Raw genomic sequence first — 18,599 nt, 5'->3', positions numbered from 1 at the left:
TTTAATTCACCTTATTTTTGCTTATTTGATCTAATGTGCTCACCTGATCTTTGTCTGATTTGACCTTATGTGTATGATAATGTATAAACAAAATATATATTAGGTGGGATCTTGTTAGCTTCGTAATAATTTTTTATTTATTAATGTACAATTTTCAAAAAAAAGAAAAAAATTTGTGAAATTATAAATATTTTGTAATAAAAACACACATAAAACGAAAAAGTGTGTCAAAATTAAATGGCTTAAGTTACAATTTTCATGATATGGATTTTGTTATTCTTTTTTTTTTTTTTTTTTTTTTTGTTATTGTAGTTTTGTCAAATCATTTTGTTGGCTTTTTTACCTTCTTGCTAAATCAATAATTATGGGTTAAGAATATAAGTTAATATATTCCTAACTTGGAATTCAAATTTGGTAATTTTGCATAGAGACCATGAGAAGTTTAAGATAGCTTTAGATATTATAGTCAAAGTTTTGCATTGACAAGTGTAAAAAGGTAATATCATTTGGGCATAGAGATAGTGACAAATTAACAATTAACGATGAAAAAGTGATTTAAGTATGTAATCTTAAAAGTCAAGCAAAGTGATAAGTAATAATCAATGTATGAGTAGAATCATAGAAAATTCTAAAAATTAAAAATATTATAATACTATTATACACCAAATTAGTAATTTAAAAAAAAAAAAAAAAAAAAAAAAAAAAAAACATTACAATTTACATACTTGAGTTGGACCTTCTGCTCGAAGATTTTGTAAATTGAGTATAAAAGAACGATAGACACTACGGTATTAAGAGTAACCTAGGATCTCACATCAAAAATTGGGTAATTTAAAATTCACGTTATCTAGTGATTCTATCAAGAGAGTTGAGTTATATTTGATAAAAGTGTGGGAGCGACTTAAAGAAAATAATTGGTTGTGGTGGGTCAGACCTCCACCTATGAATAAGGGTGTAAACAAGCCATGTTGAACACTTTCTAGTTCTAGTTCTTGTTCATTTTCATTTAACTTAGGTGGGCTTTCAACCAAGATTTGAAATTTGTCCAAGCAAGGTTCAGTTAGGAACTTATATTAGTTAAATTTAGTTTATAACAAGGTTTTACATAAATGATTTTTTCTTAAAACAAGATTTTTGCTTTTCAAAAATCTTAAATCAACCATAAAATCATAAGCTCTAATATTTTAATTCTCCAGCCTCAAATAATTGTCATATGTATCATTTTGGTTAATCCTTAATTGTCCTATTACTTAAATGAAAATTTCACTCATCCAACACATTTGATGTGGACCCCACCACTATCTCACTTAGGGCCTGTTCATATTTACTTATTTTCAGTTCTGTTCAGTTCAGTGCAGCTCCAATCAGTTCAGTTCAGTTCAGTTCCAATCAGTTCAGTTCAGTCCAGTTCAACTCTTAATTTCCCTCTCTCATAAAATATTCATTTCAGCTTAGTTCAGTTCAGTTCAGTTCCAATCAGTTCACTTAAGTTCAGTTCAGCTCCAATCAGTTCAGTTCAGTTCAGTAAATATGAACAGGCCCTTAGACTCTGTTTCTTTTAATCTCATGTGATGTGAGACCATTCACTAACCCTTTCTCAAGCAATAAAATTATTTTTTTCACTTTTCAAGTATCTAACAAAAAAACCTATACAGGCTTTATACTTGATTAGGGATGGCATGTGGGTATTAAAATGTGATTCCCACACCGCACCCGCCCCAGTTGGAGCGGGTATGGGTCCAACTTTGATGGGTAAGTAGACGGGTATGGATACAAAAGTCATAGCCATCAGGGGTAACGAGTAGGTGTGGTGGATTTGATGTCATACTCATCTATTATCCAACTACCCACCCAACTATTTCGCTTGTTTGCCAGATACCCACCAACTTATTACTACTTTATTTTTTTAATCATATATTAATCAGAAATTATGTGTTACAACAATTTATATTGGCAAAATGACATTTTATAGAAAAATTACAAAACAAATATGGTTAAGTTGTCAGGTAAAAAGCGGGTGGTGGATATTCACATGGGTGGAGGATCGGGTGTGGATCTAGGTTTCTAGGCGGGTATGGGTGTTAAAATTTTACCCATCACAGGTAGGTGGAAGATACAAATAATTTTGGCGGGTGCGGGTATGGGAGAGGGGGTACCTGCACCCATACCGCCCAATTGTCATCCCTACTCCCTGTTTACCAATTGTCATCCCTACTCCCTGGTTACCAACAGACCCCCTCCCCCATACCCGCACGGCCGTACCGCCCAATTCCCATCCCTATACTAGATACGCTTGCCTAAACCTATGAGTACAATAATTTGAGGACAAAGAGAGCACTTGATAAACCTACTTATTCAATTAACAATTGTGAATACTTTATTAGCGTTTATTTTACAAGCATTAAACTCTCTTTATAAATGAGTTTGCTCATAAGCATGAACAAACGACATGCCATCTTAAACATTTTGGGGCCCTGTGCTATTTATACAACTATGTAGTATGAATTTTGTTAGTTATGTTTTTTTTATACAACAGCTAAACACAGTAAATCGTTAGCTATTACAGGCTTTAAACTTAATAGGCGAGCCTAAACCTATGGATACAACAATTTGAGGACCAAGGGAGCACTTGATAAACCAACTTATTCAAATTAACAATTGTGAATAATTTATTAAGGTTTGTTATACAAACTTTAACTTTCCTTATAATGATTTTGCTCATAAGCATAAACAAATGACACGTCACCTTAAACATTTTAGGGCCCTGTGCTATTTATACAACTATGTAGTGTAAATTTTGTTAGCTGTTTTATTTTTTTTGCACAACAACTAAACACATAAATTGTTAGCTATTTTATTTAAGTCAAATAAGATTGAGAAATTTTTGGAGTTTTTTTGACAAAAATATAAACCGAAATACCAATAGCCAATAGCCGACCTGTCACATAATAGCCAATAGCCGACCTATCACAAAAAAAAAAAAAAAAAAAAAAAAAAAAACGAGTTGTTTATGTAGTTTACACATGTTCATGTTCAAACTCAATTATCAATCTAGCTTTAAAATGTTCAAGCTCGACCCATTAATTAAAACAAATGAATATAAACAAGCTTGATTTTTAAAATAGATATTTAAAATATATAATAAAAAATAAAAAACAGCAAACAGATCAAACTGATAATTGCTACCCAAGTTGAGAAAAATGACTTTCTTAGCCAAAATGATTTACTTTATGTAGCAACACTATCATTTGTTTAACATACCCAACAAATCTACTTCTTTGTCAAGATGAAAATGTGACACCAAGAATACTCAATCCTACCCATTAAAACAATCAGATAAAATATGACCATCACCAATAGAAATCTCAAGCAAAACATTTCCAAATCATTTTTGCAGCAAATGAAGACAAAATTCACAAGAATATAAACAGAGATGCTCTCTAGCAGAATGACTAGCTCCTAAGCATGCATCTCCAAATCATTGAAAGAGTGATGGTACAATTATGTGACAGCATCAGCAATCTTTCATGCTTAGAATGAGTTAAATTAGAGTCTTTTGAACACCAAAATAGGTTAAAATTTTCTAAATTTAATTCGTACCACACCCCATATTGACACAAACACCCTCTTTATGGCTTTAAATAAAGTACAGGATAAAGACGAATATTGTCGAGATGCAATACCTGGTAAGCTCTAACTTGCTTTAACAAGGCCTCTGAACACATTGTAAGATCGCCCCTCATCTTATGCCACCGAGCATACAAGCCCCATATATCTCCATGTCCTACGGTACGAACAACCTGTATATGAAATATATTTTAACACTTCCAATAAATTATTTGACTAAACTCTACACCCAAGCTCAATGATTCCGATTAAAACAAAAGATTCACGAAAGAACAGTAGCCCCTTTAGTTAGAAAAAAAAGGAGTAAGGATGTAATTAACAAAGGCTACTTCATTGCACAGTATCCTTCAAAGTACACAAAACCAAATTGCAGCCATTTAAAAAAAAATTTGCAAATTGCAGCCAAAAAAGTTCGTATAAATTGTGAATTGCAACCCAATTCAAAATTTTCATCGGTTTACCTGTCGAAAAATATTCGGTTAAGGTTTTAGGAGCCATTTAGCCCATAAGGATCCGAATTGAGATCGAAATTAGCAAAATAATAACATAAGTGCCACATTTTGCGTAACAAAAATGTATCGATTTGTGGGTAACTATTTTTTTGCTGTAAAAACAAGGCACTTACGTTAATTTTTTGCCAATTCCGAGTTCAATATGGCCGCTAAAAACTGAACCAGACATTTTTTGACACGCAAACCGATGAAAAAATTGAATTACGTTGCAATTTACAATTTATAACAACTTTTGGGCTGCAATTTACAAATTTTTTTTATAATGGCTATACTTTGCAAAATACTAACTTAATGGCTGCAATTTGCAAATTTTCCAAAAAAAAAAAAAGAAAAAGAAAAAAAAAGGGGCAAAAGTACTCCGAACCTGCTCAAACTCTAACCTATTGGTGCACCCTCCAACCAAATTCTCACTTTCATTGCTGCGTACAAACAACTTTTTCCACTATACTCTTTTCCATAGGACCAGCATTTCCATTAAATTTAGTCTTGTTCACATCATATAGTTGTCCTAAGAAAGCGATTGTATATTGCAATAGCATTTTCTCCTTTGCAAAGATTTACATATGTACCCTTTCCATATGAACGTTTCACCACTAAACTATGCTGCCGCTCCACCAAATTTAGCTTTGTTTATAAATATTAAATTATTTATTTTCCTTTTTCTGGGGAGCCATTATGAAACTTAGCCTTATTATGGGGTTTGTTAGTGAACTGAGGAATGAAAGTAACAGCAACAATATTCTCATACCTGCTGGAGAACCTTCCCTAGCAACTCCATCAAGTACGTTGTGTCACGTGATTCTGCCACCTTAGATCCCGAAACTGTTTGGTCGGTACAATCTTTATCATCTTCAGCACTAGAAGAACATGGTGAAGAAAACCTTTCTTCCATTTCTTGCACTATTCTCTCTAGCAAATCCCCATCATATCTTTTATTTCCCGTGAGATCTAACACCATTTGTGCTGCTTTTAATGCCTGTCAAATATCATTTTTTTGTCAATTGTAAAGTACGTAGTAAAGCATTATGTTTGATGAAACATTCAAAATTAAAAAATAACTGCAATATAATGGTGGTTGTTGGCAAGACCAGATGAAATTGCATAGTTACTATAAACGTGTCTTGACTTCTCTTTTGATTAAAAGGAGTTAAGACTCAAGGAGTACTTAGAAAAATAATAAAAAATAAAAAAATGATTAGGAGCCTTCCAACTCAGAATTTTTTTAATATAAATCACAGATACAAATTAGGCCAAGTTAAATTTGATTCTAATAACGGCTGGTAATGGTTAAGTTATATTTGGAACACTTTGAAAACATCAGTTACAATTTGCAAGTATAAGACACTTTGGTAGGTGAACATCTCATACAGTGTCTTTACTTCAGAATAAAGTTTCCAATGAGTTCTAAGTTATCACTCAATTCCATATGATTTTAACACTGTACTCCAAAAGAATGAGAGAACTCCCACTAAACAACCAACCTCAAAAAAATTGCCAACATCAGCTGCAATTTGACCGTAGTTCTCCCACATTTGCCAATTATTTCTTCTGCAAATCAGCAAAGCAATAAAATATTAAAACAAATACATGCATACACAAACAACTAAAACATATCAGGAACATGTAGAGTTAAAGTTGACAAACTTGAACTTCAGTGCTTCTTTGAATGCAATGAAAGCCTCCTGACTTTTTTTCCTTATCATATGTCTGTAAGAATTGAAGGTAATAAGCCCATCAAAACAATGTCAGCCTGTAAAACTGATAATGCACCAACAAAGTACAGTTCATAAAATCATAAGCAATCTAAAATGAGCTATGCAATAGAGCGAGTGTCCAAGTTCAAAGAGAGTGCTGAGTAAAACACTGAAAATAATTTACAAATGAACTCTGATTACGAGATCAACTAAAAATTAGGCTGAGATCAACTGAATTCGAAGTGCAACAATCGACATTTGAGAATGTTTTTATTCCACAATATAACACTAGAAATTGACAAGATAAAAGAGCACATACAAACAAGCAATATTGTTCCAAGCCTCTCCATTTTCAGGATCAAGTTGAACAGCACGAATAAAACCATCAAGTGCCTTGTTGACATCCTTCGCCTGCATAATTTTGCAGCAGGACTCAATCAGATTCAGATAACTTCACAGAGCATTATTCAACCTTAAACTTATGGGCTTCCTACTAGGGCAACCACTACCACACATTCAACAAGTCAAAGAAAGTTCATTTTTTAAGCTATATACCTAACACAAACTCGTTACCTTCAGTGCAGCAGCTCCAAGAGCAAACCAACCATCTGGATACAGTGAATTCAATGCCATGGCAGATTCCCTATATGAAATAATGCTATCTTTAGTAGATAGATGGGAAATATCTAGGCAGGCTGTAAGATAGAGCATAGTGACACAATTATTTTATTTTATTTTATTTTATTTTTATATTTTATTACTAGGTAACATACCATAGAACTTGAGACTTTTCATAATCTCCCTGGCTGTAAGCACGGCGAGCAAGTGATCTCTGTTGATATAGCAACAAAATAAATAAAAACCACTCAGTTATATTTAGCTGAACTGCTGAAGTGAATATTCACCAATATTAAATGGTGAATTCAGTGTATTGCAAGAAATTTACTATAGCCCATCCCTGATCCAGTGCACCCTAAGAAAAGGAAAGGAAAAAAAAAAAAAATAATAATCACATGCAAGTTGATAGAAACATGCCACAGAATGTACCTTAGCTCTTGCACACCTATCATTAGAAACCTCCAGAGCTTTCAAATAACAGAAATCATCATTTGTAACACCACCCAATGAGCACCTTGTAAGAAAAAGGCAGTAAAAACAATTGGGAACTATAACACATGGCAATTCATGATATAGCATTTTTATCTAACTGATATTTTCCACGAATGAAAAAAAGTCGGAAAATATTTTAAAAAATGATTGCTAAAGATATAGAACAGTAAAAATATGATAGTAAGCAAATAATTATCCCAAACACTACGCTAAATAATGACTACAATATCCTCAGTGTTTAAGACATCAAACATTTTACTTTCCGAAAAAAACTTTTTTCCATGTGCTAACCTATTTATCACAGCTTTGCTTGATTTGTTATAGCCAATCCCCAATCATGATCCATTACTAACTTACTAAGTCATTCCATAGATACAACATGATTACTTTTTTTTGACAGAATACAACATGATTACTACCATCACAAACTATTAAAAATACAACATGATTACTACCATCACAAACTATTAAAAAATAAAATTCACACAACTATTGTAACACCCTGAGCACCACATAGCCACCAAATGCACATCCTAAACTGATATCTAGCCCCACAAACTAACAAAGGTTTTTTCGGTGCATTTTGTTATCACTCGTAGGCGCCTTGGGAAACTTCCTAGGAGGTAACCTAGCCCTAGAGTACTCTAAGCCAAGCACGTAACTGTGTAGAACACTAGAACCTTAGCATATCTGTATATGACCTCCCTGAAAGAAAGGTTTACCTTCTTGGTATGAGACAATTAGCAGTACATATATTCATACTTACTGAGAAGCAGGGGTATCACAACTATAACAATAAAACTAGATAAATCTAAAACACGATAGTTGCAACTGCAAGTCAGATTCTCTTGAACAATGTTCTGATGCAAACATTTCCATGCACAAGTATGTGTACTCAATTTAATGATTAACGTATTACAGATTATAAGCGGAACAAAATGTTTTCCTAGAAGTTATTAATGATTTGAAACTTAATATTTCAGTAATAAATCACCCATATACCAAACTGGGATAGCTAAACAAATTCAAAGTTCTATTGCAAAACTCTGGGAAGAATTACTCTTCAAAGTCTTCTTTGACCCTTCAGAGATACACCCAAACGCTAAGATGGATCCCAGAAATAAAGTTTCAAAATGAGAATTCATCCGCAACAGATACGAAGTAGAGAATATACCAGAGAGAATCGCCTAGGGTGGTTTTGCCACGTAAAAAGAAGACCAAGTGAGGCTCCAGTAAGGAGGGTTGAAGAGTGTCAAAGTGTTGGGATCGCGAGGCGTAGAGAAAGACCTAAGAAAACTTTGAAGAGGGTGATTGAGAATGACACGACTACTTTAGGGATTGAAGAGAATATGGTGTTATATATATATATATATATATATATATATATATATATATATATATATATATATATATATATTCTAAATTAAAATCTAGAATTCTAAATAATTACTCACATGTTTAAAAATCTTAAATTAGTTCTAAATTTTTAATTTTAAATTGTATGTTCTAAGATCTTTAATCGCATGTTTTAGATTTTAAATCATATGTTCTAAATTATTACTTATACTTTAACTCACATGTTCTAACTTTTATTTATATGTTCTAAATTTTAAATTAGGAAATCTTAATTTTTACTCACATGTTCTAAATCTTAATTCAGAATATAATCAGGTTTTTAAAATTTATAGTTACAACTTCTAAATCTAAAATTAAATGTTTAGATTTTTACTCATTTAGATATTAAATTTTTTACTTATATGTTCTAAATATTAAATCATGTGTTGTATTAATCATACGTTTTAAATTTTATTCATATGTTCTAAATATTAGATCAGTTCTCATATAAGTATGGGTTCTTTTATACATATATATGTATGTATGTATGTATGTATGTATGTATGTATGTATGTATGTATGTATGTATATATATATATATATGTTTCTTTTTCACAGTATTGAAGAAAAGTGAGGTTCACATGATTTAATATATTTTCAAATGGGGTGAGAAGTTGTTAAGAGTAATTTAGTGGGCTATAAGCTTTAAATAAGGGAAATAGTACATTTTTCATTATAGTGTGTTGCAAGTATTGTGACATTTCCATTTTAGGAAAGTGTTAGAAGTATTAAGAAACAAAGGAAGTATTAGTATTTACTCTAGTTATTTACTCAAATCGTGTTTTGCATACTTTACTTATTTCCGTTGCTAAAGTTTTCTCAAACCTTTATGTTTTACTCACATGTTTTTCCTCTCCTTTTTATCCTCTTACCACTCTAATAAAACTCTCGTAAATTATATTTGTATACTCTTTCTGTTTTCACTTTACACACTTTATTCTAACTTTTATACAATTAATTATTTTTCTATGCTCCTTTTTCCTCTTCAAACACTTCCTTATGATGATTCATGTTAGTCAACCCCAAATCATTTGGGGACTAAGGCTTTGTAGTTTTTGTTGTTGTGGAGAGTCCATACATAACGAAATTAAGAACTGAAACTCTAGCTCCCCCCGAGAGTGCACCACTTTTCTTATAAAGTAGTCTTATATTACTTAAGACACTTCTATATAAGAAATCCACTATTTGTTATTATTTTTCATTAACTTTGGGAACATTTTGCTAGTTTGCTTACAACTTTAAAAAAAAAAAAAAACGACACTACCCAACTACAATAAACTTTAAGAAAAATAATACCAATTAAATGATTAAGTTAATTTATTCACCTAATTTCATGCGCTAGTCAAAGTGGTCCAATTAAATCGAGAAGGAAGTACATAAGAAGAGCAAAAAATAAAAGCCCTTCATAGAATCATAAATATAAAATTAAAAAAGGGATTATTAGAGGCAAAATACAATTTGATACAAACAAAAATCTCAAAGCAAACTGAAGATAGTACCTATATAATAGAGGCTTAGCTTAAATAGCATTATCAATTAGCTACACTAAAAAAATTTAAAAATTTGGAAATGCAAGATATTATACCATAACCTTGGATCAGAAGGTGTTTCCAGCAGCCGTGCCTTGATTAGTTCAGCTGCTGCCGCTTTCTTCTCCAATAGGCTGCAATTAACATTTGCATTACTTTCCTTAATTGATTCTATAAAATATGGAGTAAGCCAATAATGACAGAAGAAAGAAGATGCGATAAAATGCATTTATTTATCTTCACTATACCGGTAGCAGTATATCAAATTATCCCAAAGTTCTAAATCTTCAAAAATTCCAAGGGCTTCGGCTATCAAGCCACGACCAATGAGAAGCTCACCATACTCCCTAAAAAAACAGAATTTTAAATTGAAATTGTAAATTCAAAACAGTGGAAACTTACGCAAATTAACAAACATGAATAAAAGAAAATTTACATAAGAAACGTACTTTCTGAGTACAGGTACAGGCGGTATAAAGACTGCAAAACAGGAATGAACCCTTTCCAACACTTGTGGTGACTGCTCATAAAGATCTTGAACCTGTAATCATGGGAGCACAAAAAGGAAAAGAAATGGCAGCTGTAACCAGAGCTTTGAGCTTCTTTGAGTATAAAAGAAAAGCACAGGTGAAAAAGGTGATAGGTTTGGGGAAAATGATCTTCTAAGATTTAACAAGTGTCAAAAAAAACTTCTAGCAATTATTACCCTGGGACTCAGCTAGTAGTGTCAGATGACCAATTGTACAATTATTTTACTTGACCAATTTCTAGACCAAAGAAATGTAGTGTGTAAATTGTCAAAATCAGATTCCAAAACACCTCTTCCCTTACCTCATGTAAAGAAAATTGTCTAAATAACACAAGGTCCAAGAAGATCACAAAACACAAAATCATAATTTTAGTTGAAAAAGGCATAAGTGAGCACAAACAGAGTGACCTCAATATGAAATTAAATCACCATTCCTCCACCACTCCGTTAAAATAGAAAAAGGGTTTTGAGCTTTTAATTTTCAACCTAAATTACCTAGATTGAATTTTTCATAGTTCATAATCACTCGTAAAGGCTCCTAGCAAGGGGGTGAAACTAATACCTATCCTAAAACTTCTGATAAATCTTCCAAATATAACCAAAGGCTCACGCTTAGCCTCCAAGAGACATCCTCAAAAGTATACTTGATGAAGCCCTCTTCTCTTAAACACCAGAATCCTTAATCCTACAAGTAGATTTGATATTTTTAGGTAACACCTCGTCCAACCCCATAGTCTTTCCATCCACAAGTAGACTAAATTGCAAAATGGTCTACAACCCTTAACAGGCCAAACTTTGCAGCTGTACCACATGGCTAAGAGGAATTTAAAATACCGATTACTCCTTCAACGACTTAATGGCTTCCCAAATTTGTTCTTTAAACAAGGAGTAAACTAAATTTGAAAGTTTTACCAATGTCTTCTCGTTACAATAAGCTATAAACAGTCACAGTACCTAATAGAGGCTTCTAGACCCTACAAATGAGCAGTAATAGCTAAAGAAGATTGACAATATTCATCTCTATCCTCCTATAATCTTATACTTTGAAGACTAGGTGTCACTTCTTTCAATCAGTTAGACACTTGGACTCTATTTGAAAAGTATATGAGCTCAATCCTAAGTCTTTTTCATATCCTTTAATGCCCACATCTAACTGGTGTGAATTATTATTATTCTCCACTTGTGGATTAAAGTACCCATAAGCTGTTAAGGCAGTTAAAAAGGTATCAAAGTGACCACCACTCCCTGTCCCTACATTTAAATATCACATAATTTGAGTATATTAACATAGTGGAGCATATTCTACTGCAAATCCTTACCATACTAGAACCAGCTCTTTTAATGTGCCTCGGCAGCTCGAATTATTTAAACTGAAATTATATTGTAGTTATCATCAACCACCACAGGTCTTTAACAAAATAGAACACTTTAAAGACATACTTCCTCCATTTTTTTTTTTTTAAGATTGCACTATTTTTCTTTTTGGGAAGCTGCATATTAATTGCACCATATCCCTATATGGTATGCATTTTGCACTTTTTGGTTGTGTTCATACACAAAATTCCCTACCTACCCTTATTCACATGTGATAACAACCATTATTACCCCACCTTTTCTATCTCTCATTTGTTTATTTCACATAGGCACTTTTGACATACTCCATCTTTTACATTTTTTTTAAAATCCCATGCCCAACCCAAATGATGCAAATTTAAAAAAAAAAAATAAAAAAATAAAAAATAAAAATAAAAAAACAGAGGAAGTATAAAGGTAAAAATAGGTTGAGGTCTGAATTTGCATAATACATATTCCAAGGAGCAAAATTTCTACTCTCTACGTGCCTATGATACCATTATGATACTCATTTTTCTATGAAAGAAATAACAGTAATTGATTTGATCATACCAAAAAGAGTTTAATAGGATGTGTTCAAACTATTATTAGACAAAGAGAGTAACAAATAAAGGAGAACAATGAAAGAGAAAAAACAAATGAAGGAGAACTAAGCCCGGTGTAATGCTATCATGTTGAGACTAACAAATGTGCCAAAATATTCATTAATGAGGCAAGTTTAACAATAAAACCACACAGAAAAACAATTACAAGTCACTTGTTTAGAAATAGCTTCAATATTTCTATTATAATGCTTGTCAGACAATATGTATAACCATTAATATCTCTATTTCAATAATCAAATTAAAAAAAATAAAAAAATAAAATAACAATCCCAAAGAAATGTTTTTTAAGTATAAATCATTAATATCTCTATTATTAATGTTTTGGAAAGTATCTCTATCATTAATGTTTTGGAAAGTATGTATTGAGATGCATCTAACAAGATCCCAAAGAACAATGTTTTTTAAGTATAAATCACCAATGATAGCGTAAAAAATCATTAAAAAAAAATTGCAACTACTTACAAATGGAGAAAGTTATTTACAGAAGAAAAGCATTCAGTAGCAGCTATATGTGCAAATTACCAATTTGTTCATCATCAGCAATGCACGCTCCTTAGTACGGGTACGAGTGGACTCCCACTTTATACGCAAGATGTTGCATGAACATTTGATCTGAAACGAGAATAAGCAGATAACACCAATAAATTTGCATGTACAAAACTTCGATCTAAACTCTAAAGTTTACAATAGAAGCAGAGGAAGCTATGTCCTCAAAAGGCTAGTGGTTAAAATTTTTTGTGTATGATCCATTTTCTTGGAATATCAGGTAATTCAAGGATCATGTACTGAACATATTATAGAAATTGCACCTGCAGAGCAATATAATGACAAATCTGAAATTTTCGTCTTCAATATTCATATTTTAGTCCATGCAAGGATTTTACTCCCTCCATTCCAAAACAAGTGTATTATTAACTAACTTTTATTACTCCAAATGAGATGTAGCTTGTAAAATTAATATAACATTAGTTATTGGTTTAATAAGCAATCCAATACTACTTATAAGTTTTGAATACCCATGCAATAGTTAATCTCTCCTTAATTACTAAGTGTAAGACCCCTATTGAGCCATGAGCGGCATGGCGTGCCTAGACAAAGGCACACTACGACTTGGCTATGGTGCTATGCCATGTACATAGTACTATACGACCCTATGGTGTGGTTGATAAGTAAATAAGAACATATGGTTGCCTCTATATGTAGCTTGTATAAGGTAAGGTCCATTGGATGGGCGTTGGACCCAAGGGTTGGGGCCAACAGCCCATTATTGGTTTACTGTCATTGGCGTGTAGTATTCCAAGCCTATGTCAATATAAAGCTCATTAGAGGGAGCAGTGCTACTCATGGCTTGGTGCGGCCATGGGTGCATCATTGGCTAAGGCCATGATGCATGGTCCTAGTGTGGCGTGGGCTACCAAGACCTTAAGCACGAGGTTGGCTTGATTACATAAGTGGGCTTGGGTTTCGAGAGAAGGCTCGTGGCGAGCCTTCGCTGGTGCGTGCTTAGCCTTGGGTGCGAAGCGACGTGTCCGTTGGGCTACGATACGTAGCATCGGAGTGACACGACGCTTGGGGAAGTTGCACCACTTCGAAGCGATGTGACGCATGGGCTATGGCACGGGACACCGAAGCGACATGACGCTTGGCCGTGATGCGATGCGGTTAAGTGACGCGTTCGTTGGCACGGTGCTAGTAAAGCAGCAAATTGGTGCGATGCAACGCGAAGCGTTGCGTTGCTTTGTGCGGATGAGCACCAATGTGCGAAGTGGCACCTGGTGTGAAGGGGTATCTGAGCGAAGGGGTGCTTTGGATAAAGGCGTCGGTTGGTACGGGACGACAGTTAGTGAACCGTTACGTGCCCTATGGGATGGACATTCAGTTGAAGCGACGCAGCCCTTCACATTAGGATGACGGTTTGTGGATAAAGGCAAAGCGAAAAGACACAAAGGATAATGATGGTGATCCGTTATGTTTGGGTTTGGATTGCTGACTTGTATTAATGATAAGTTAAGTGCATGAGTGCCACTTGGCACACATGCATGATTAGTGTCTATTCGCATTGGAGGGGGTTGTCCTCTTTTGCCTATAAATAGATGACCTTGGGGCTTGTCCAAGACATTTAGAAACTATTGTGTAAAATACTTTATTAATGATATTAATAAAAGTATGCTTTGTGAAAAATCCTAAGTGTTCCAAGTGTTTTATTGTGTTTCTATATTGTGCGTTTTTATGAAAGTAAGTGTGAGAAGTTTGGCTGGTTAGTGAGTCTAAAGCCATCATAGTTAGTGAAAAATTAACTCAATTTGGTATCAGACAGGCTTTACGATAGGCTGCTGCATATTTATGTCTCCTCCTAAGAAGATTGCAAAGAGAGTTTCTTGCCCCATACGTGAAATTAAGAGAACTTAGAAGAAAAAGGCTCGTTTACTCAAGTCTTTTGATCAACACGTAGCGAATAGTGTGGAGGAAGGGTTAGATTATCTCTTTCTCGGACATTGTTGTCATTCCATCAATTATCATCACAACAATCCAGTTCCGCTGAGTACTCCCACCCCCACAAGATAATGGCGCTCAAATTTAGTCCCACAAAGTTAGCATTCTTTTGAAAACTTCTTCTAATCGTAAGAAAATGGTGAAGTTCTCTGAAGAAAACAAGGCCTCTTTGGCAAGATCGAAAAGTACTGGCTTGGGAAATGATGATCTTCCCCCTAGTACGGTGCGTGAATCGATTAAGTAACTTTCTGAACAACTGAACGAAATGAATGGAATGATACAAAGCCTTGTGGGAAAGCAAAGGGAGATGTTCAGCTCTAATTGAACTCCTTTGTACAAGGAGAAAGAAATAGGAATGGATGCGGAGTTAAAGTATCTAAGGGAAGAGTTTTCTCTTCTCTAAAAAACGGTCAAAGAGAAATCATCATCCTACTCTTCTGGGGATCGTGCTAAAATCCCCGAACCGAAATTGTTCGATGGATCTAGGGACTCTAAGACCCTAGAAAATTTCATTTGGGACTTGGAGGCTTGGAGCATTACTTCAAGGTGACGAATAGGGGAGATGGTGGCAAAGTTGACCTGGCCGCTGGTGATGCAAAATTATGGTGGAGATCCCGCCAAGAAGCAGATCGGGTAAAAGGAAAGAATCCCATATCTTCGTGGGATGTTATGAAGGAAGAAATCCAATTACAATTTTTGCCAACAACACTTTGTGGGATAAGTTAAAGGATTTGAAGCATACGAATACCATCCTTGAGTATGTTAAACAATTTATGTCTTTGATGTTAGATATTAGTAACACGTCCGAAGATGACAAATTGTTTCAATTTATGTCCGGTTTGAAGCCTTGGGCCCAAACCGAATTGAGGAGGCAAAAGGTGCAAGACCTGAATGCCGCAATTGTTGCCGCGGAAGCGCTTGTTGATTGGAAACCGTCCAATGTTGCTGACACCAACAACTTTCTGCGTTTTTGGGACAATCAAGTGATGAAGAGGATTCCTGGAAAAGGAACAAGAAGATGAAGACGACGTTGCACCAAGGATGAATACAATGAAGCTATTGGGTGCAATAAAGGGTGAACAAAAAGAACTAGTCGATGGCCTTATGTATTATAGGGTCACTGTGAACAATATAGAGATGTGGGCAATAATAGACACTGGTGTCACCCATAATTTTCTATAATGGATTTCGTTGGTATTGGGAAGGATGTCCAAGTCAAGATGGGGGCATGGAAAGGGAAGGTTGAGTTGCTTGTTGTGGGCCTGTGGCAATGGACGACTATGAGTTGGTCCTTGGAAACAAATTTTTCAAGCAGGCAAAGTGTCTAGTGGCACCCCACTTGGGCGGTATTATGATAACCGATGAAGCATATCCTTGCTTTGTCCCCGGTAGGTTACCTACTGCAAGTGTTACTTCGACTGATAGTTATCTACTGCAAGTTAAGAGGGGTGTCAAACGTGGGGAACCCACGTTCTTGGCTGCTTTGGTTGAAATGAAGAAAGACGTTGTCATCGAAGGCCACCTGCTAAGGCACCGTATCGGATGGGGCCGCCGAATTGCGCAAATAACTTGACGGGTTGTTGGATGTTGGATTTATCAAGCCATCAAAGGCTCCATACGGCGCTTCGGTGCTGTTTCTAAAGAAGGTCGATGGATCGATGAGGATGTGTGTCGATTATCGCGCATTGAACAAAGTTACGGTAAAGAATAAGTATCTTATTCCTAGGACGGAAGATTTATTTGATAGATTGTCAAAGGCTACTTATTTAACTAAACTTGATTTACGTTGGTTATTGGCAAGTCAGAATTAAGGAAGGTGATGAGCCCAAAACTACTTGTGTAACTAGATATGGTTCATTTAAATTTTTTGTAATGCCGTTTGGGCTAACTAATGCCCCGGCTACTTTCTGTAACTTAATGAATAATGTTCTTTACGAGTATCTTGATAGTTTTTGTGTCATTTATTTAGACGACATTGTCGTGTATTCGAACAGTTTAGATGAACATGTTAATCATCTTAGGTTGGTTTTCGAACAATTACGGAAGTATGAGTTATATGTTAAAAGGGAAAAGTGCGAGTTTGTTAGAACCGAGATTATGTTCCTTGGTCACAAAATTAGCAAAGGTAGAGTTCGGATGGATGAGAACAAAGTGAAGGCAATTGTCAATTGGGTTGCGATCATTTTTGGGTCTAGCCAATATTATCGGAAGCTTATTAAGGGCTATTTTCAAAAGGTGTCCCCACTCACTAATCTTTTAAAGAAGTGTCAAGTGTGGGCGTGGTCAAACAAGTGTGAGGATGCTTTCAAGAATTTGAAGTTGGCTATTTCATATGAACCAATGCTACAACTTCCGGAGTTTGATAAGTCGTTCGAAGTACCCACTGATGCTTGCTTTCGAGGGTCGAAAGCTCAAAGAAGCGGAGGAGAGATACTCGGCACATGAAAAGTAAATGCTGGAAGTTGTTCCCTGCCTTCATACGTGGCCCCACTATCTGTTGGGTACAAAATTTACGGTTTTGACAGATAATGTGGCGAATACATTCTTTCCATCACAAAAGACGTCGTCAAAGCAAGCTCGATGGATGGAATTTTCTGAAGAGTACGACTTTGCTTGGCAGCACAAACGGGACGGCATAACAGTGTGCCAAATGCACTTAGTAGGAAAATGCAAGAAGTGTTTGCGGCCCTAACTAGTGTGCAATTTGACTTCACACAACACGTTCGAGATGAGTGCAAGGACAACGCGGAATATATTAGGTTATGTAAGCAAGTGGAAGAAGGCAGAAGGCTCTGTGCGAAGGTACTGGATGGAAAACGGGTTGTTGCTAGCACAAGGTAGGCGTTTATATGTCCCATTAGGTAAATTGCGTCAAGAGTTATTGAGATCGGTCCATGATGTTGTTTGGGATGGACATCGTGGTAGGGAAAGGATGCAAGTGTTGTTGGAACGTAGTTATTTTTAGCCTCGAATGCAGGTGAAAGTGGAAGCATATGTGAAGTCATGTCATGTGTGCCAATTAGACAAGACTGAGCGTCGCAAAGAGGCAAGCTTGTTGCAACCGTTGTCCATTGCGGAGAAGCCATGGGTTTCGGTGTCGATGGATTTTATTTCAGGGTTTCCAATGTGAACGGCAAAAATCTATTATGGTGGTGGAAGATCGATTTTCAAAATATGTTGTGTTTATCCTAGCTCCTAATGCATGTCCTACCGAGGAGGCAGCAAAGCTATTTCTTGGGTATGTTGTTAAAAAATTTAGCTTACCGCAAGATATTATTAGTGATAGGGATACACGGTTTACTAGTCGATTTTGTTGCTTTGTTTAATTTGTTAGGATCGGAATCAAAATTCTCGACAGCCAATCATCCACAAACGGATGGACAAACGGAGCGCATCAATGGTTTGCTAGAAGAGTATCTAAGGCATTATGTCACAGCCTTTCAAAATAATTGGCTAGAGTTGTTAGATCCTACTCAGTTTTGCTATAACCTCCATAAGAGTTCGGCGACGAGAATAAGTCCCTTTGAGCTTGACATGGGTTAGCCGCTTACACCACATGAGATCATAAAGCAAAGTAAGGATGTGGGTTGCCCCGCAGCGCATCGCTTTGCTACTAAACATCAAGAGTTGATGGAAGAGGCGAGAGATAGCCTAGAAAAGGCCTCTCATCGCATGAAAAAGTACGCTGATAAGAAAAAGCGTCCGTTAGAGTTTAACGATGGGGATAAAGTGATGCTGAAACTTACCCCACA

At 35.2% G+C, this 18,599-nt stretch overlaps 1 protein-coding gene across 1 annotated transcript in view; it reads right to left on the bottom strand.

Annotated features, from left to right (window-relative positions):
* LOC110716563 (tetratricopeptide repeat protein 27-like) overlaps window positions 1-18,599 on the bottom strand; it is a 30,478-nt gene that overhangs the window by 2,842 nt on the left and 9,037 nt on the right. The window contains exons 7-18 of the mRNA XM_021895190.1: window positions 12,877-12,966; window positions 10,317-10,408; window positions 10,116-10,214; window positions 9,924-10,001; window positions 6,881-6,965; window positions 6,607-6,665; window positions 6,407-6,476; window positions 6,153-6,244; window positions 5,784-5,846; window positions 5,621-5,687; window positions 4,888-5,115; window positions 3,684-3,800 (exon numbers count right to left, since the gene is read on the bottom strand). Coding sequence (XP_021750882.1) covers window positions 3,684-3,800; window positions 4,888-5,115; window positions 5,621-5,687; window positions 5,784-5,846; window positions 6,153-6,244; window positions 6,407-6,476; window positions 6,607-6,665; window positions 6,881-6,965; window positions 9,924-10,001; window positions 10,116-10,214; window positions 10,317-10,408; window positions 12,877-12,966 — 1,140 coding nt within the window. The remainder of the gene's footprint in view (window positions 1-3,683; window positions 3,801-4,887; window positions 5,116-5,620; window positions 5,688-5,783; window positions 5,847-6,152; window positions 6,245-6,406; window positions 6,477-6,606; window positions 6,666-6,880; window positions 6,966-9,923; window positions 10,002-10,115; window positions 10,215-10,316; window positions 10,409-12,876; window positions 12,967-18,599) is intronic.

Source organism: Chenopodium quinoa, unplaced genomic scaffold (genome assembly GCF_001683475.1).
Source record: "Chenopodium quinoa cultivar QQ74 unplaced genomic scaffold, ASM168347v1, whole genome shotgun sequence".
Classification (NCBI taxonomy): Eukaryota; Viridiplantae; Streptophyta; class Magnoliopsida; order Caryophyllales; family Amaranthaceae; genus Chenopodium; species Chenopodium quinoa.
The sequence above is the reverse complement of the archived record's forward strand: the minus strand, read 5'-3'. Positions and strand labels throughout refer to the sequence as shown.